Source organism: Alligator sinensis, unplaced genomic scaffold, assembly GCF_000455745.1.
Source record: "Alligator sinensis unplaced genomic scaffold, ASM45574v1 scaffold974_2, whole genome shotgun sequence".
Taxonomy (NCBI): domain Eukaryota; kingdom Metazoa; phylum Chordata; order Crocodylia; family Alligatoridae; genus Alligator; species Alligator sinensis.
The window spans coordinates 1,281,592-1,302,001 of NW_005842369.1; the positions used below are offsets into that span (position 1 = coordinate 1,281,592).

Sequence of the window (20,410 nt, forward strand, 5' to 3'; positions counted from 1 at the left end):
CAAACAGGTGGGGAGGAGCTGGCAGCAGAGCCGGATTCAGGAGCCACCTGACCCCGGGCGGGGACTGCAGAGCGGGCGGAGGAGAGCGCGTGTGGAGGCGCCGGGCTGCGCCGGGGGAGGAGCCGCCGAAGAAGCCACCCAGGGCTTAGCAAGGGCCCAGGGGCACGCGTGTCCCCGGGGCTCAGGGGGAGGGGGCCATGCACGAAGCGGCGCGTGGGTTGAGAAGGCGCCAGGCCTGGAGAAAGGAACAACTTCCAGCGGGGGCAGCCTCGCCGGGGAGGGGCAGGACTCGAGTCGCAGTGGACCCCGACCCGAAGGGATTTGGACTAGGATATTCAGGGGCAGGGAGGGGAGGCAGGATGTGTGGAGGCCTCAGGAAGGACAGTGGTGGAGCCGGGAGCCCCCTTGCTTTATCCCACCAGCCACGCTGGGGAGCACCAGGAGGACTCAGAGACATTTTGGGGGCTGTTACCTCAGACAGTACCGGCTCTCCTCAGTAATTATGTCTGCTCACAATTTGTCTTTGAAACGTGTGGAAAGATCCTAAGGTACAGGGAAAGAAACCAAAAGCGGAGGAGAGTCGCTGGCTGCTGACAAGGAGGTAGTGCTGTTTCTTAATGGCAGGACTGAGTGAAGAGTTGTTGTTATTTTTATTGTTTTTGCTAACAGGTTTCTTTTTATCATTGCTTTTATCAAATCAGTTTCCAGTTCTACAACTGCCTCTAGTGTAAAACCAATCTTGGAAAATAATACATTATTCTCTTCCATATGGTATCTCCTTTTTATTTGTTTAAAAAAAAATCTTTCCACAGGTATGACAAGGTAGAAGGTTCATTATTTCTATCAGCTAATTCTTGTCAGTGTAACAGGATGTGTGTGTTTTTTGCATTAAGGCAATCCAAATTTCTAGGCATAAGCAGCATGGAAGATGCTTTATTTCTCTTCCCGTGGTGTGCGCTAGCCCACCTGAGGTCATGCACCCTCTGCGCAGCACAGCTTCACAGGTGTTCCCTTTAAGCCAGAATTCAGCTGTGGCAGGGAAGTAGGGCCAGTGAGCTAACACCTGGATCCAGTGGCTTTCTCTCATGCCAACTGTTATGTGATAACACTGAAGGATTTGATTCTAGTGCCAAACCAGGCACAGTAAGGAAAAAATAAACCCCATTCTTTCTCTCTTACCCACCCTTCAGCCTAGATCCTGTCCTGCCTGGCTTCTTTTACAGATTTAAAAGAACAGAATGTGGCTTCTATCAGTCAGAGGAGCTAAGTCAGCCTTGAGGACGCAGTAGTGGTGGTTGTGTGGCCTGGGTAGAATTTTTCTTTCCCCAGATGCTCTGAAGCATAGTCTCTCAGCTGTAGAATGCACAAGTTCCAGGATTTCCCCTCTATTCAAGAACTTTTTACTGTTAATCTATTCTACAGCAAGTGTGTCACTTGTAGATCATCAGATCAGTGTTAATATGTGCATTTGTAATACAGAAGAATTAGAGATTCAATTTCTAATGAACTTAACAGGTTCATAGGGGGGCAGATTTATCATGGTCCTATAAAGGAAATATAGGGCAGCCATTAAGATCTCTATGGCAAATACCATTAAAGCAGGATGTTTCAGCAGTTGGAAGAGCTGAAAGCAAAGCTTGTTCTCCACTATATGCTGGTAATTGCCCACAGCAACAAAGCCCACAGGAACTTGGTCTGGACATCAGTTACGCATGAGACTCCCTAACATGAACCACAGGGTTATTCAGCCTTTGAACAGAGGAGACAAGATGCCTCCCCTCTGTTTCTTTGCCACTCCTACTGCATTCTAGTCCATCATGGTGTCTGTGGTTGAATTCCTTCATGGATGTGGTAAAAAACTTTTCATCTGTTTTCTCAGGTGTGTGTTTCTCCATTACCTTTAAATTAGGACGTTTAATAGGGTAATTACCTGAGCTTTTTTTCTGATTTGCAGATTCCCTTATGTTGGCAGCTCTTAATCCTTTCCACCCAAGGCCTAAATCCTTCCCTCTTAAATTGGTGTCAAGTTACAATTAGGTAAAGTATTATTCTCTTAGTTGTAAAATATTAGGCCAAACTCTTTTTTTTTCAGCAGCAGCTATTGGTTTTGACTACCTAAACTGTGAGTGCTTAGCATGAGAAATCAGAGGGTCTGATCTGCAGATGTGCTGAGCATCCCACCACTCCAGGGGCAGCCCTAGGTACTCAGAACTTGTATTCTGCTAAATGTGGAAACTTTGATGTCCTTCAGGAAGTATCTTAAGTATTTACCAAGTGGCTAAGCAGTCATTTTCTGAGCACTGTGTAGTACCTCACAGAATTTGGAACTTGGGTTTAGTTGCAAGGAATCAAGGTCTCTAGTGGGTATGATTTGCTGTTATATTTGTACCATTTCCTAGGGCTGGAGATTGTGGCCACACTTAAAAACAAAGCTGAGTTGAAAGAAGCATTTTTGAAGAGCACTTACTACTAGAGAAGAAGCATTGATGAGAACGCTTGCTCTTCTCTGCTTTGAAGAAAGACTGTGGAGGTGGGCCAGCGGATTGTGCTTTGGCTACTTTGAGAAATTCATCCTCATTGCTACCAATGGGATGGGATGTTTCCTGCTACCTCTAGCTGTTTTTTGAAATATCAGTCCAGTTCAGCAGTGCTATAACTGGGGACAAGTGACCAGGGCAGCTCCCTGGGTGCTGATTTGGGATTCTGGGATTCATTACTGAATGAATCTGTAGTTTGTTAATAACTCTCCATACATGTTATAGCTTTATAACTGGTGACTCAAACAGTAACAAGTAATAAGAGACAACAGCTAACTAGCTCTGTCCCTGCAGAGTAGATATGCTATTTTACTTATCTCTAGTGCAATGAAATACATAAGGAGGAATAGAAATGCTTCTGAAAGACGTAACTAATTAAACCACAAGTGTGTGTGAACCGTGGGGAAATCAAATATTGCAACATATGTGTAACTCATGAATATGTACCTAACTTCTCCCTCACAGGAAATGTATCTGCCGACTTCTTAGGTTTTGTAATAGAACACAGTACTTTCTTCAGTACTACAGAATTTTTATATATATATATATATATATATATATTTTTTTTTTTATTATTATTTTTATTTTTATTTTTTTTTTCTTCCAGTAAACTAATTTTTGGGGGAAACACTATTTTTATATTGGGGAAAGTCCTATCTCCCAAAAGCCTGAACTGTTATATCTGTGCCTTCCACAGGATTGTAACATCTTCAGAGTAAAAGCCTTCTTGGTGATCTGCATTGTCAGTACAGTTATTATTACAGTTCCATTAACTTCAGTGAGAATGCTGAGTAAACAAGAATGTTGGGGTCATGCTTTAAAATGCAAAATATCCACAAAGCTTTTTCATTGCTGTTTAGTGATTTTTAACAACAAGTTAGTGGCCAAAACAAGGTGTATATTCAATAATTTCATGTTTCTGTTTAAAAGAAGCAGAGTGCAGAGACTGAAATGGGACCTGATCCAAAGTTCTTTGAAGTAAATGGAAATATTCCTATTGACTCCATTAGGCTTTGAATTAAGCTAATGGTCCAGAGTCAAAAAATAGCCTCTAATTCTTTGAAGACAGGCCACACAATACTGTTCTACCATGACAGGGAACACTTATTTCTGTAATTACTCAGGGATCAGTAAAAATTGATTGCTAACTAGAAGTGGTCTTTAACTAAAGGTTAAACCAAACTTTTATTTGAAACCACACAGGTACTTTAAAAGTTTAATTTGGGACAGAAGATTGACAATGGGGGGTGGTCCTCAGTTCAGACTTTGCTCTTTAGTATTTTTCTTTTTGTGTCAAATGCATTTTTTTGTAGCTCATTATCATAATTAAAATACTTTTTCAGGATTAATGTATACCTTATTTATTTTGATATTTTATCAGTGGTACAAATTTAAGAATATTTCTGTTTTGTGAGGAAAGTTTAAAAAAATCCTTTACTTAGATGACACTGAATTTTTAAAAGGCTGTTTTACAATTGAGTATCTGTTCAAAATATATTTTACATTTCTCCCCCTTCCCCTGACAACCCCAAGAAGTTAATACAGGCAGTATAATTACTTTTAATCTTTTGACATGTTATATCTTGTTCAGATTTGTCATTATAGTGGAAAAGGAAAATTGCTGCAGAATTGCATGCAAATTTAAAACTAACAGTTTTTACCAGCAAACTAAGAGACTCTAATGGGAGTTTTGCCTCAGTAAAGGGCTGCAGATTGAGCAAGTGGTCTGGTATTGTTTTGCCTCTAATTTTCAAATAGTCTAAATACTCTGATTTTTTGCTTTTCTCTGAAGTTATTCATGTACCTACATGTCTGCAGGATTGAGAGTAAGCTTGTTATGTAGACGTTGCATCTTCCTCCCAAGCATTAGCTTTGACAAGGCATCAGACTACATGGGTTGTTTAGCTGGGGACATTGTTATATTTCTTTGTAGCTTTTAAAGGTAGCTCTATACAGGTAAGGTCCACATTTTATTGTCATTTCTAAAGTTTCCAATTGATGGCATATTTATGTTGTTTTTTTATCTGCCACTCGCACACAAATATATATTGAGTAGAGCTGGACTGAACAAGGCAAGTCAGGACTATAGTGAGGCCATTGTCTTATGTTATTTTCTTAATTTGTGTCCATTTTAGAGGCCCAGTTTCACATACTTTCAAGCTTGGAGAAAATTTAGAAACTTGGCTGTAGGCTTTGGACCTATTTCAAAGGAGCATTACTTGATGGTTGTTGTCATTGATCTGTTACATACTGTACTCAGATTTGTTTCATTAGTGTCCTCTGTTCAGTTAGCTATCACTCAAGTGGGACTTTCCTTCCAGATTAGCAAAGGTCTCATCCACATACACAGTTGTAACAATTTAATTAGAGATTGTTTCCAGATTCACAGGAGTATAGGGCTGGAAGGGACCTCATGAGATCATCGGGTCTAGCCCCCCTGCTCTGGGCAAGAAAGACTGCTGGGGTCAAATAACCCCAGCAAGGTATGTATCCAGTCTCCTTTTGAAGATCTCCAGGGTAGGTGCATGCAGCTGGGAGTCTATTTCAAAGTCTGGTCACACGAACCGTGAAATTTTTCCTTATATCCAGTCTGAAACCTTTTTCTAGGAGTTTGACTGTTGCTATTGGTTTTCCTCTGGGGCGCTTTGGTGAGTAGTTGTTTGCCTAGCCCCTGATGCTCTCCCCTGATATATTTGTAAGCTGCCACTAAGTCCCCCCACAAAGTTTTCTCTTTTCTAGGCTGAACAGTTCCATATCTGTCAGCCTTTCCTTGTATGGCTTGCTCTTCAGGCCCCCAAATCATGCGAGTGGCTCTTCTCTGGACTCTCTCAAGCTTCTCCACATCCTTCTTGAGGTGCGGCACCCAGAACTGTATGCAGTACTCCAGCTGTGGCTTTACCAATGGCGAGTAGAGTGGAGAATAACTTCCTTAGTTTTGCTTGAGATGCATCAGTTGATTCATGCATATTTGTTTATTTCTTAACACAGCACAGTTTTATATGGATTACCGTATGCAGGTTTAAAACTGGTTATAGCATTTTAACTTGTATTTATATATTTACAAATGCCACTTAAGCTGATGTAAAACGAACAATGTGGACGTGTGGTTTTAGTTTGGTGGTTAATATGATGCCCACCTTCTGCCTGTAAATTTACAGGTGAAAGTATGCTACTTTAGCTAGCATTAAATTTATATAAGCCAATCCACTCGCAAATTGTGGTGGCTTAACTAAATCAACTTGATTTAAATTGGTTGAGACAGGTTGGAGTGTGTCTCCAGTTAAACTATGCTGTATCCTCCAAACTGTACACGTTTGAGGTACAGTTATAAATATAGTAGATCCACACCTATGTTATATAATCACATCTGTCTAGAGAATCACAACACAACTGAACAGCAAGGATCAACAGGTCTGAGAAACTCCCAACTAAGTAAAGGTCTTATGTGCATTATGCACAAAGATAAAGCATGTTGCTGTTGAAACCTCTAGCCAGGAAACAGAAGCAACTCTGAGAGGCCTAATCTTGCTACTGAAATAAAATAATTAAATCAAGTGCACTCATATAATGACTCAGTGGGGATAGGAAAGTAAAACAAGACAAACAGTGTAAATATAAATAACACGCCTGGCCTTCCCCTCCTCTGTAAGATGGAAGAAGGCAGCAAAATGCTCTGCTGTTAATTGTGATACGGCTCCTGTATGCTAGGGATGGACATTTGCCATTTGTCAAGAGAAGCTGAATCTCCTACAACCAGCTCTACTCAGAGGTCTTGGCCTTTAACCACTGAGGTGGCTACACTGGTCACAACCCTATTGCAGAGGAAGCATATTCCTGCAAATGGTGACGTGCACCAGTGGAGCTGAAGCAGAGCGGGCAACAGAGAACCAGGGTAAGATGGTGCACTAGTGCAAGTCATGGTTTATATCAGTTAGAGCAGAATTAGAAAATAGGAGAGAGCGGTGATATGCTATATTGATGTATTTGTATATCATGAGCTAAAAACTGGATATATAAAGCCACAGAAAGAGCGGGGAATAGAACTCTGTTTAGGTACAGTGCCAAGAGTGGCAACAAGGAGAGCACAACCCAATGCAACCCATTCTTGGGCATTTCCATCAGTGATTTAGGAACACCTGCTGAGAGCCCTTGCTGCTGGGTCAGTGCATGGAATAGCCTGAGAAAAAAATTCCCATTCACAACCATGTCTTCTCCACCAAAATTCTCACCAATCTGGGCCAGCATTCTGTTCCCTACCTAAAGATGATCACAGTAGCATGTTTCCATCTCTACCCATTGGAATGAAAGTAGGCAACTGAAGAGTCAGAAATGGTCATTTCAATAACCTAATTCTATCCCTTCTCCCCGTGCTTTACTTTGCTGAGCCTCTTCTCCTTTTCATCATATTCACTTTGAGAAGAACCTTGCAGGGAGCAGGAAGTGCTGGGTGGCTCTCCCATTCTGGAGTCTTGCATGTGGACTATGGTGGGCTTAACAAGAGCCAAGTGATGGCAGGAACTGAAAAAAAAATCCTGGAAATCCAGGTCCAGTGGCAGGGGCAGGAAGAGAGATGAGATTTGTTTATAGGACTCTGCCTGTTAGGGAGGACATGAGCTATGTGTTCTTGAGTCACACTGCAATAATGGGGGAACTTTCTTTGTGTGCGTTCCATGGAGACAGAGGGTGACCCGAGTCTGACAACCTGATCCTGGGACAGGGTAGAATCATACTCCATGTCTGTTTCCCGTTTGCTTTTGGCTGCTCATCTTAAAGGGTAGTGGCGTGGGCATGTGGCTATGAAGACTTATGCTGGGGACTGTGTAATTGCAATTATTTATTTTATTAAATATATGTCCTGTCCTTTCCAAAAGGTGTAGAGAGGTTTGTAATAAACAAACCCCTCTACACGACAGGATTCCTAAAACAACACCCCAAAAACTGAGAACTCCAATTCCCCTTCTTCCTCCCTAGCCACTGCCTCTGTCCAAATCCCCACGCAAGTAAGCCTTTCCACAAATCCCAGTCGTGCTTCCCAACTGACACTCCCATCTAGCTACAAGAAACCGCTTTCTACTCACCCCTACTGCTCCGTCTCATCCCCAGTGGACGTCTCCTCACTGTCCCCTTGTCCCACTGTCCCTTTCAGGCCCTTACCCCTCTCCTACAGAGGGGCTGAACTGTTCTTCCTCCCTCCCCTATGCAACTTCTTTCCCTCTTCCCAACAAATACAACCCTAAATCAAAAGAACCCTCATAGAAAAGCAAGAAGGACCCTCCAGCAATGCCAAAGGGCACCCTTAAGCAACACCACCTTCTTAGGCAGACCTGGTGTTTTTGTCATAAAGCTTCCTCAGTCATTCTAAACCTCATGGTATTTGCATACTCTTCATTGACTGAATAGAAGTGGCCATGTACAGGAAATTGGGGAACAGGAGGAAGGCTGACAAGAAAAGTGGAAAAGTCTGTGATCCATATTGTTGGTACAGTAGTTACTAATATCTGCTACTATCCCAAAAGCATGGGTGGTAGCATGGGTGTCTGGTGCCTCTTGAGTCGGAGGGGACACATGCCTCCCCCGACACTAGTCAGCAACTGGGGGGGGGGGACTCCCTGCATCCGATCTTACTGGCCGGAGGTGGGGGGTCCCCTGCGGCCGATCCCCTGGTCAGGAGGGGGCCAATCTCGCTCACCGTGAAAGTTGCTGTGCCACTTCCGGAAGCGGTGTGGCCACTTTTGCTGGCGGCCCCACTCCCTGGTGGGCACTCGCAGGGTGGGGCACTGGTGCTCCTGCCTGCCCCCCACCCCCTGGCTACACAGGGAACATGGCCTGACAAGGGGTGCACTGGTGCTCTTCGGGGGTATATGTGTATGCCCATGCACCCCCTATGTGTCGCCCCTGGGTGGTGATTGTTTTTAAGGTGAATGTATAGTGGTACTTAAATGAGATGCTTGAATTTTTATTTTGCTGAGCCAGCAATTTCTTCTAGCGTCATTTAAAAAAAAAAAAAAAAAAAAAAAAAAGATCTTAAGTCACCAAGTTGCCACTTTGCTCTCCTTTGTGGCCAAAACGTATTTCTTAAATATTTTTTCTGTGTTAGGTTTTCCCTCCTTGCTTTCATTGGCAAATGCAGCAGAGCAGCTAAGAACTGCACAGTTCCTACAACTGCTGAAAAAATCCCCAGTCCATAGATCAAGGTTAAGGCATATTGTTAATATGGCTTATGAAGGCAAATTCTATGTACATAATAAGAGGACTCCATTCATGAGAGTTGTCTGTCTTATTCTCTTTGCCATTTAAAAAAATGGTATGTGGATTTATTAAGGTGGTGTTCGAGTGAGGTAGCCACGACTGTCCAGGAGTTATGTGAGATGCAAGGATTCCTGTGGGTGATTATCGTTTATTGGACCAACTGCATATCTGGGATAGAGGTAGAAAAGCTTTTATGAATGCAAGACCTTGTTCATCAGGTGAGCTACATTTGAAAGTTTGTCTCACGCTAAGAAATCTTTGCCCCTCAATGTGTATTGCTATAAATGCCCATTATTACAAAGTGGGTACATCTACATGTGTGCTTTACTGTGGAGTTGACTAATTAGCTCCTCAGTAAAGCATCACCATCTACACATGTGCTGGAATTCAGGTGTGGTAAACTAATTTACTCCACTGTAGGATAGTGCTATTGGGGACAAGTGCCAGCCCAACACTGCTCTGTCCCACCTCAAACTGTTGCAGTCCTACGCTGGCAACAGGTTTGGCGGAGGGAGAGGAGGTCAGCCCTGGGCTCTGGATGGCAGTGGAGGGGCTGGCTGGGGCACAAGAGTGCCAAAACTGTGGAGCCATGTGGCTGACCCCCGAGTTTGCTGCCAGCCCAGGGCTGCAGCAGTTGGAGCTGGGGCAGTGCAGCCCTAGGCTGGCAGCAGGCTCGGGGATCAGCTACATGGCTTCACAGTTTTGGCACACTCATGCCCCAGCCAGCCCCTCTGCCACCTGGAGTCTGGGGCTGACTCCCTGTACCTGTTGCTAGCCTGGGGCTGCTGTGTCCTGGCTCTTAACTGCTGCAGTTACAGGCGGATGTATAAATGCTGCACCAGAGAGCTGTTTTTTCTGGTGACAGACTATGCTCGAGTTTATTGCTTTAACTTAATTGCTTATGTAGATGTACCCAGTAGTACCTAAAAGATTTGCATAAAGTATTGGATTCAAATTGAGGGGTTTAGCATTAACCACAGTTAGAAAATTTTGGTTGTCAGTAAAAGGTTTGAAGTAAACAAGTTATTGGTTTGGTAATCCTGCTTGACTGCAGCGATGGTTTCACACTGGGCATCCCTCCCTGTTACCCCAAAGGGGCCCTATACTCACTCCTGCACTCTGATGCCTCCAACTGCACCCTGCACCATGTTGCCCTGCCAGCCTACCCTAACCAGCTTTACCCTAACCAGCCTTGCTTCTCCTGTCCTAGCATTGGCCACTAAGGAAGGCTACCTGTGACCCAGCAGTATGACGGGCAACCTGGGACACAGCAGCAGCATATGGCTGAGAGAACATTCCCTGCAGGGTGTTATACTCCCACTCGAACATCGGGTAGCATTGCTCTGCTCTGCCTGTCAGAGCTTCAGTTAATCTGTGGCTGCTTAGTGTTTTAACTGACAGCTAAAGTTTTTTTTTTTTTTTTTTTTTTTTTTTACAGACTTTACTGACAGCCAATTTTAGCCTGATTTATTTATTTATTTTTACTGACAGTTGGTAACCCTGGAGCCAGGAGATGTAGCTACACTGTTGTAGCTCTACTGATGGCTAGAATGGCTAGGGTTCTGTAGACAGCCCTAACTTTATTAGCATATGTAAGTAAAGCTATGGTTGTAGGATGTAGATGCATACCTCCAGTAGCTTTGTTGAGTTAACAATAGCAGTCAAGATGCAGCAGTTTGAGTTTTTTCCTACCTTAGCAATGCAAGATACCTGGGACTGTATTCTGATCATTAGATCAGGCAGAAGCCGCCTTTCTTGTTATTACTTGCTTTTCTGACTGCCTTATAGCTAAGCAAATATGTCCAACTTCACCACCATCCATTCCCTCGTCCCACCCGCATATAAAAGTATCTTTAATACTGGAGTTTTCGTGTGGCTCTCTGATTCTGATACAATAGAAGGAGGTAGTTAGCTGTGTTAGTCTGAAGTTGGGAAGAAAGCAGGAAATAGTGGCATTTTATAGACACTGCCCTTTTAGACACTTTATAGAGAATTCTGAATTCATTATATAAGGCTCTCTGCTTTTTTGCCTGATACAATAGTTAGTGGTTGAAATGCTTAGCAATGCTAAGTGATGATGACTAAGCCTGACCATTTACCTCCATGCTGAGCTGATTGCAGCGGTGGAGTAAGCAAGTTTTTATTTCTGTTAGTGCTTTTGTTTCAGTCTGTTAGGCTAAATAAAACGAGAGTGCCTTTGTCTGTAAGCAGACAAGGTTCCTTGGGTGAATCTGGTATCTTTTATTAGACCAACCCAAATAGTTGGAAAATAATTATTAAGCAAGCTTTCGGGTTCAAAAACCCTTCATCAGGCTAAGGAAGTTTCGGCAGTTGGTGTGTGCTCTTCCTGGATGGAATGTCTATAATGCATTCTGCAGGCCAGTTCCAGGACCAGAGGAGAATGCACTGCATTTTTTTCAATAAGAGATATTACGTTCTGGAGAAAATGTGTTCTGTTGAATCTGTGTCCTGTTCTAAAGTCTGTGTTCAACAGAACACAGGCTTAAGATAAGTCTTCTCTGTTTTAGAGAAGACTCTGAAGATTATGGATCTTTGCAGCCTGCAGTTTCTACTATCCCTGGCTGCTTTCTTACCAGTATTAAAAGCTATTTCCAAAGCATTTATCCTGTCAATATTTGAGCACCCTCTAACATGATAGCTAGAATACTTCTGAGAGAGAACTTTCATTTCTGCTGCCTTTTACAGTAGAGTTCTTAACTAACTTCAAATGCTAGAGGCTGATTCCTCTTCCATTGAGTTTCTGGCATTTCTTTAGATGAGTATGTTACAAATTTAAACAGGCGCAACTTGCAATAAACCTGTAGTGCTCATACCATAAAATCAAGGCTGCCAAATGTGAGAATTTTAAGTGACAGACGATAGAACCCTTGTAGCTCTGAGCACAAGCTAAAATGACCACAGAAAAGAACGTGTGGTATTTGTGCGTTTCATGATGAACATTTGCCTATGCTGTGAAACTGTCATGTTTGGCTGAAGGAGAGTTTTGTTCAAGAAAGAAGGATCTTGGCATGGAATAATTTCTTCTCAGTTAGAGAGAAGTGTCTCTTCCAGGGTTGGAACAAGGCTTTATTCACGTCTTAAGCACAAAGGAGGAGGCTACTGCAAATCCAGGTTGAGGGTCACTAACAATACAGTGTCGAAAAGGAGAGCAGACCTTGTATTCTTGGCATCTTTCACTTTTGTTGTAAACAAATTTGTTGGTTTCCACTGGTACGGTTATAAGAAACTAATTGCACAAATGAAAATGTGGGAAAAAATTGTTCTTAATAGTCTAAAAAGTCAGGGGATCATGGAAAGGCACCGCAAAAATGAAAGCCATTTCTTACAATCAAGATATTTGAAATGGAAGCAAAATATTATATGAGTTCTAATTGTTCTGGCTGTTGTGAAATGAAGCTATGAAATGTTCCCTCCTGCAGCTCGTAAAACTTTACTTCATGTACCAGATAGATTATTTTGTTTTTATTAAACAAAGTTGCACGTAAACAGTGCTGTGTACCGTAGAGATGATAATCTCTACCCCCCCCAAAAAAAAAGCAACAAAAAAACCTTAGTTGTATATCAGGAAAATGCACTTTGCAAAGCCCTTTCAGACAGTAGTCAAGTTCGATATACAGTTTATTTTCATGAGCAGTTGAACTGCTGTAACTTGAAAATTGTGTGGCAGAATGCATTCTAGGTGAATTTGAGGAAGGGAAATCTTTGTTTGGATTGTGAATTCAATTTTTACTTTTTCCAAACTAATTTACAGAAGTGTCACTTTAACTTCAGTTGAAGTTTTTCATGTGTCAGGACTGTAGGCTGACTCTAATTAGGAGAGAAAAATAATAAGGATAAAAATAAGCATATTTTACAGAAATGTGTAAGCCTGGGATTTTTTTCCCTTCAAACATAAGAAGTAAGGCTAGTGGAGTAAATAGCTTAGAAAAATTGAGAGAGCACATCTGGCTGGCTTTAAGTCGGCTTACCTCATTTGATTCTTTTTCAGAAGACTGATATATATTTAATGGGACATGTATTGAAAACAAACTTGGATGCTTTTTTTCAATGGTAAAATGGACTGAGTGCCTGCAGTGCCCAGTTGGAACACCCCTCTTTTTATCCACTTTAAACACTTCTTTACAAGTTCTGTTTCAGACATGAAAATTACTGTCATTATTATACAAATCATGTATGTAGTTCTTTGGCCATATGATCACAAAGCATTTCACAAAGGCAGGCATTGTTATCCTTATTTACATTAACCAAGGCCTTTTCTGAAGATTCTAGCAGTCAGCAGGCACAATGACTAAGTACAGACAGTCGGAAAGCCCGAGGCTGAATTGATTCAGTCTTCACCAGTTAGTGTAAGCTGCATAAATTGAATTGATAAACAAGTGAACAGACATTCACTTTTGATTCTGGAAATGCAGCTACATGCCTGCAGTGGCCCCGGCTAGAAGCTGGGGGGTGCTAGAGCATGCCTCCTTGCTGGGCTGGAGGAGACAGCTTGGGCCAACACTAGCCCACCTCCTGTGTAAGAGGCATTTTGTGGGGGAGGTGCAAAGCATCTTGGGATGCTGGGGGACTGTGAGTTAACTTGAGTCTGGAGGAGATCTGGGCCAGAAGTTCAATAAACCTGTTTAACATAAATCAGTTAAATCTGATACTACATCTATCCAGATTTATCTTAAACTAGTTTCGGACATCTTGAAAGCAGTTTATGTGCACTGAACTTCTGTTGTGTTATAGATTTGAATCAGTTCCGGTTGGTTATACTGGTTTATGTTTAATTTCTGTCCCTAGCCAATCGATTATAGCTGTATCAGTGCAAACCCTTTGGCATGCACAGGTGAACCCAGGAGTTTGGTTTTCCAGATTCAGTTTACACCAGTTTAAAAAAAAAATGGCAAGTGGCATTAGAGCAAATCACAATTTATGGTGGTTTTGCTTCTGACTGTATGACCATACCTGTGACCATAATTCTCAGCCTAGACAAAAGATCACATTAATTCCATTTTGATTTTGGGACTTGGATGTAAGTTAATAAAATGTTAATGCAAAATTGTCTGGAAATATTATTTTCAAAATCTATTTGAAAATTGTTTCCACAAAGAGCTATATATTAAGTACATCACAGGGTGAAAGTATACGCATCCTTGGTGTACAGATACATGCAAGTTTGATTTTGCTGGAAATGTGGATGTGTATTATTATGGTCTGAGGATATCTGTTTAGATAGATGATGTAACAGAGTATAGTAAGAGAATCTGCTTGACATTGTTAGATTCAAGGAAATGAAGTGAAATTAAAGTCAGGCAACAGAAAATATTAAGATGGCTTATGGGTTTCAAAAGGAAGGATCCTGGGTGAATGACCATTGCATGCTTCATGGTTTTTTTACAGTAACAAACGACTTGTGGCCTTAGTGCCAAATGACACTCCATTCAATACTCGACGAGCCTACACAAGCGAAGATGAAGCTTGGAAATCATACTTGGAGAATCCTTTGACAGCAGCCACCAAGGCTATGATGAGCATAAATGGAGATGAGGACAGCGCTGCTGCTCTCGGCTTGTTGTATGATTATTATAAAGTAAGTTCCTTGGTTATTATTACTTCCCACTGTACTAACTATCAGGACCTGTTATTGAAAGCATGAAGGAAGGGAGTTGTATCAGTTAACAAGTTTCAAAGTTAAGAATCTGTGTTGTCTTTCCAGTGGACATGATCCTTACTCTCCTCTACCATATTAAGTAGGCAGTTTTATGGCATTTTGATTTGGTTCTCTTGAGACCTGAAAATAAAATTATAATCCATAAATGTGCTCTCAGCCATCATTTTCCTTAGGCCAGTATTTTTTACTTTTCTTCATGTCAAAAACAGCTTCTGTAGAAATCTATATAAGCTTTCTGTATATTGATATGAAAGGAGTGTCCTTTAGAAATTAGGAGGCCAGTGCTCATTTGGAGGGGGGTTTTTTGTTTATTTATTTTTGGGTTTTTTTCGGTGCTCTCATGGATCATTTTGACTAAAAGGCACGGACAGATTAAATATTTAGGCTGGCATAAAAAAAGTAGCAGTGTGGTAATGCAAGCCCCTAGATTCATGTGATATGGTAGAGAATAATTCCTAAAATAATTGGGAATAAATCTCTACTATTGTAAATGATACTTGTTTGTTTAATTTGTTTGCATCTACCCAGGAATAGCTGCCTGCTCAGTACAAACAGCCTATCACACTCTACTGCTACATACTGACAAGGGAACACCAGCTACCCACTGAGTCAGCTATCTTGGGATAGCTGCGCATCTGTCTGTTCCTGAGCCCAGTGTAATTTACGTTCATATACAAAACCGATGTAATTTATCCTGAGATGTCTGTCTGTGCATATCCAAACCAAAATTTTTCTTTGTCTACTCTTTGACGACATGATCTCCCTGATGGCTCTTATTTGTATTTCAGCTGGATCTAGAATCCTAAAGTAGGATCCAGGGCCCTTTTTTCCAAGAGCTTTACAAACACATAATAAGGGAGAGTCCGTGTCCTAAGGAGCTTGCAAGCTAAATGGACAACAAGCTAGATGCAAGGTAGAAGAGAAAGTATGATCACTTCTGTTTAATTATATGAAGCTGGAGCACAGTGAGACTTAAGAGATTTAATCAGTGGCAGACAAGAATCAATGTGTGACAGCTATGATTGACATAAATCTGAGTCTCAGTCCAGCATCTTAATCAAAGAGCTTATTTATTTCTGTTTCTCTCTCTTATGTCTGAGCATGGTTATGGCTAACACCTTAACCCTGCTTATTGCCCTTGATTGAAGTCGAAGCAAAAACCACATACTGCTGCTAGCAATTTTGCAGTGTTGCACCTAGGGGAAAATTCTGTTCTAAGTCTTGAGCTCCAAGGCATGAGACTTGATTTCAATACCCATTTGTCTAAACTGAATTCTTAAATCATTTTGATGACAATAAAGCTACCTCCAGAGCTGACTTCAGTGAGGCTTGTACAGTAAAATTCCTGTCATCCAGCATGAGTGGGCAATGGGGGGTGCTGGGTATCTAAAAATGCTCGTTACCTGAGGTTGGCTGTTTTTGGCTGGACACGGAGCTAGGGAGGCCGAGGGTGGGGGGTGGCAGTGGCCGCATGCAGAGCAGGGGCGGGAGGGGTGGTGGTGACCACATGCAGAGCACCTACAGCACAGGGTGGTGGGTGGCGGCAGTGGCTGCCGCGTGCAAACTTTTCCCCTTCCCCCCCTGCCTGCGTCTGGCCGGCTGGTTGGAAATTCCAGTTGTTAGTGTGTTCCGATTACTCAAATGCTGGATAATGGGGATTTTACTGTACCTGTTTTTACAGCAGTGCTGAGTTTCATAGATTTCATAGACATTAGGGCTGGAAGGGACCTCGGAAGATCATCGAGTCCAGCCCCCTGCCCAAAGGGCAGGAAGTCAGCTGGGTTCATAGGATCCCAGCAAGATGAGCATCCAGTTTGCTCTTGAAGGTGTTCAAGAGTTTGACAGTCTGTCTTTTGCTGTAAAATGTTAGCAGAACAGTAACTTAGCACCCCAAGTGTGGAGGCAGAGCTGGAAATCAGCAAATTAATTCCATTTATTTTCAATATCAACACCCCCAAGAAAATATTTTTACTTTTTAAACCTGGTAAAACAATCAGACAGATGTTTCAGAGACAGCCTTTTTGTTTGGGAGGGGTGGGGGGGTAAACAAGAAAACTGAGAGCAGTGTGATTTATTTCAGTCATATACTTACAACTTAATTTAGGTCTTCCATTGACTGTATTCTAAGAGAGAGAGCTTTCATGCATTTTGGTCAGTATAAGGGTGTCTTTCCCAAAGAGAAGAAATAAAGACCCAGATTCTCATCTGTAAAGTAGGGTAGCTCCACTGTAGTCAATGGGACTACACGTGTTTGTGGGATTGTGGTCTACATTAGTAATCTGAGCCTTTATCTCAGTATTTAGCAATCTCTTCTTCTCCAATGTTTAGAAAAATGAAAGCAATCTTTCAATATTACTTTCTGAAGGACATTCTGTTCCTCTGTATAGCCTTATGACAGCTAGTCCAAACTATTCTGGGGCTCTGAGTGAAATAGGTTGTATAAAGCATTCTCCAATAACTGATAACAGTTGCTCCTATCTTGCAGCGGAAGATCAGAAAGGGCTCTGTTCATGTTAATTTTAGGTGGCTCAGGAAACTAACTGTGGGTTTGTCCACACATTAGTGTGTGAAATTAGGTTTAAACACCCTTAGGCTTCTTAAAGTTACACCACTCCAGGCTAGGTTTATCTGTGATCCGTGTTACCCAGCTCACGTTACGTTAATGTGGCTACTCCAGGCTACATGTTAATGTAGCACCCTGGCTTCCCCCCGCCCCAAACCACTGAATTGGGCAGCCCACCTCCTCAGCAGCCTGGCTTGGGCCTGCCATCCCCTACTGCTCTCCTTCCCCAGCTTGTATTAGGACTTCCCCCTTGCCCCTCCCTAGGGGCAGAGGTGGGACAGGGGGAGCCCTAAGAGGCAGCGTTGGGGAGCCCAGAATGGAAGGGGCAAGGGATGGAATGGGTGGTGCATTCTTACTTTCAGTCCTCAAGGCCCCTATTAGCCTGAACGTGTGGCTGCTCTAAATTCGAGCTAACAGTAACGCTAACTACCACTTTGAGAAGCCTAAGTATAATGTGCAACAAGGGCCAGACATTGCACTGAGAGTTGGACCCAACGTGGAAGCTAAAACCCAACCCAAGTTTTTTTTAAGAGCTTGAGATAATAACAAATTGAAAATTGCTTGAGAGCAAATGGGGGCCCAGGACCTCTCAGATGTCAAATGGCAAGGCTGAGAGAGTCTCCAGACTCGCACTGAAGGTGAACTGCAAAGGGAAAAGCACATTCATGTTTGTTTGTTTGTTTGTTTTTGTTTGTTTGTTTGTTTTTAATGTGTGCTTAGGGAGCAAGAAAATGTAAATGGCTGTAGATGACATGTTGCTGTGATTTTTTTTATATTAGACAGTCAGGTCTTGTCTACCCTGTGTCTAAGCAGACAGTATAGAAAACAAGTTGATTTATGAGACTGTAAAATTATGCAAGTGAAACTTCACTAAGTAAAATAGGGAGTGATATTTATCATCATCGTTGTTTTTATTGTTTTTATTCAGGCTATTTAAAATTAGAGCCTGATTCCTGTGCTGGGGACAGGGACCGGGGCACAGATGGACTTAAGTCACCTCTGAGTATCATGTATTCCAGATTTATGGAGGGCCCTGCTCTGACTTAAGTTCTTCTGGTGTACCTAGGAAACTGGAATGTAGCTGTAGTTCATTGCTTTTTGGTGACATGCCAACGTGCTGCCAATACACCCCCTATGACAAATGTGGAAACTGTTGCCACTGCTGCCAGGAGTATTCTTTGAATAGAGGATATTCTCAGGGAACTGTTTCTGTATACTAGAAGCCCCTTTTGAGCTGTCTGAATGGTCTAAGTAAAGCCTTGATGTATGCTTTTTGATTCTATTTATTTCTGTTTAGGACAGTGGTGCTCAACCTCTGACCCCTGGGCCTGATCTGGCCTGTCGTGCCGTGTCATCTGGCCCATGGGGCTCTCCACTGGGTCCAGAAATTCAGAACCTAGATAAATTGACAAGAATTGCTTTTCTTTCAGACTCTGAGGACCTGAATGCAGATTTACCAAAATAATCAAATAGTTTGAATTCACATCTCTGGTATAAATTTACATATATAGAAAACTTGAGGTTTGATTCTCCTGATAGTCGAAAGAAAAAAAAGCAAGCCAAATAACACCTTTTCTGGGGCAAAGAAAATAAAACATGTTTTTTGCATTCTTTATACATCCAAGAAAACAGAATTAAATGTAGTGAATATTTCCCTGTTTCAAGATCATCTTTTGGTTTCTGGATATATTTTAGAGAGAAGCATCCCCTGACATCTATGTGTTTGGTATCCCTGACCTAAATGAACCTTCCCTTTTGTTAAACTACTAGATTAATCTGAAGTTGCAAATACAAACTGTTACATTTGTCTGACCCATGCCTGATGCTGTTCTCAGGTTCCCAGAGATAAAAGGCAGTTGTCTGTTAACAAAGTGAGTGACAGTCAAGAAGACCAAGATAAAAGGTAGAGTATCATTTAAAATAATACACCAATACACTACCACTAACAAAAACTTTATCAGATGTGAATCAAAAGAACTGTCAAGGCCTAATGGCTTATGGATTTCTTCCAGAAGATAAAATAACAAAGCCTGCTGTGGGAAACTGTCATTATGTACTTTTGTTTATTGAAAAAAGCAGGATTATTTTTGAAATTGCAATGTGCAAAGCAGTGAAGAGGTGCAGTGAACTTCTGTTGTCTGAAAAAAGTAAAATGTAAGAACATATTGATATTAGATATACAATTGATTTTACTTTGTTTTTTATTTACTTAATTCTCTTAATTTTTCCTATAACAACATTTTGGCTATTTTAAAGTGATTAATATAGTTTTATTAGCTTCATTTCATCTCTGAGAGGACGCAAGTAAAATAATGTCATTAAAATCACATTTTCTCAAACATGCTTCTTCCTTCATACCTCTCTGATTAGAGGTTTTTTTTTCTTGTGTTTTGGAGAAGAAGGTGCTAATAGGGCCAGAGGTAGCTTACAGAGGTGCTTGGCCATGTTAATCTGAAGTCGGGAAGAAGCTGGGGCAGGCTGACACCTTGAAGGGTCTCCAAGCCAGTTAGTCTCTAAGGTCCCACCCTGCTTTGCCTTCTGAGAGGTGGGTTAGAATAATAAGTGATTTTATTAAGACTTCTGAGCAGTAGAGTGGGAATGTATCTTTACAAGAGGGGGGGGAAAAAGTGTGGTTGTTTACACTGAGAAAGCAATCTTGATGTAAAGTCCTCTTGGCATGAAGGTGCTGTTAGTTATTACCTCAGTGGAGCTAGCTGAAGGAACTTCTAATGTAGCTACACTGAGGTAAAAACTAAACTAGATAAGTGTCTCAACATTAAAAACACACTTTGCTGTAATAGAAGCATAGTCTGAAACTTCTTCTACCTGAATCTAAGAAGAAATTGACTCCAGAAAAATTCCATAGCAGGGTACTGATTGACCAAATATTCCTTAGATTAAAAGCCAAGATGGAAGCATTACAACATTAGAACAACTCTCACTGGGTGAAAATAATAACTAAATGTTTAGCAGTTGTTGGACACTGGAAGTTTTATGAAGAAACTTTCTTATGTATGTTGTCCGTGAGTAGAGAGAGGTAGCTAGTCAAGTTAGTCCAAAGTCAGGCAGAAGGCAGACTGGAACCTTGAAGACTAACTTATTCAGAGAGGCAGACGCTTTCATAAGCAACATCTTACTTTATGAGATGCTACGAATTGTCAGATAGCATCTGACAGTAGGCTGTTGCCTACAAAAGCTTTTGCCTTTCTGAACAAGTTAGTCTCTGAGGTGCCATCCTGTCCTATCTTGTGTGATGGCTGCTATGCATGACTGAGGCCTGTTCAAAGGCATCTTGACTAGGGACAGAAGTTACACATAAACTGGTTTAAGTGATCAGAAACTGGTTTAAACTTGTGACAGCAGAAGTTCAGTGAACACAAACCA

General features: G+C 41.7%; 1 protein-coding gene across 6 annotated transcripts in view; it reads left to right on the forward strand.

The window, feature by feature from the left end:
* The window catches only part of GRHL2 (grainyhead like transcription factor 2), a 134,346-nt gene that overhangs the window by 10,359 nt on the left and 103,577 nt on the right, over positions 1-20,410 (forward strand). Inside the window, exons 1-3 of one of the 6 annotated variants that reach the window (XM_025210732.1) lie at positions 130-601; positions 14,193-14,382; positions 18,862-18,929. In XM_025210732.1, the coding sequence (XP_025066517.1) occupies positions 14,317-14,382; positions 18,862-18,929 (134 nt within the window). In that variant the 5' untranslated portion in view covers positions 130-601; positions 14,193-14,316. Of the gene's footprint in view, positions 1-129; positions 602-1,408; positions 1,880-2,086; positions 2,202-14,192; positions 14,383-18,861; positions 18,930-20,410 lie in introns of those variants that run through there. The other 5 variants (XM_025210731.1, XR_003095394.1, XM_006029280.2 and 2 more) reach the window with 5 other exon arrangements.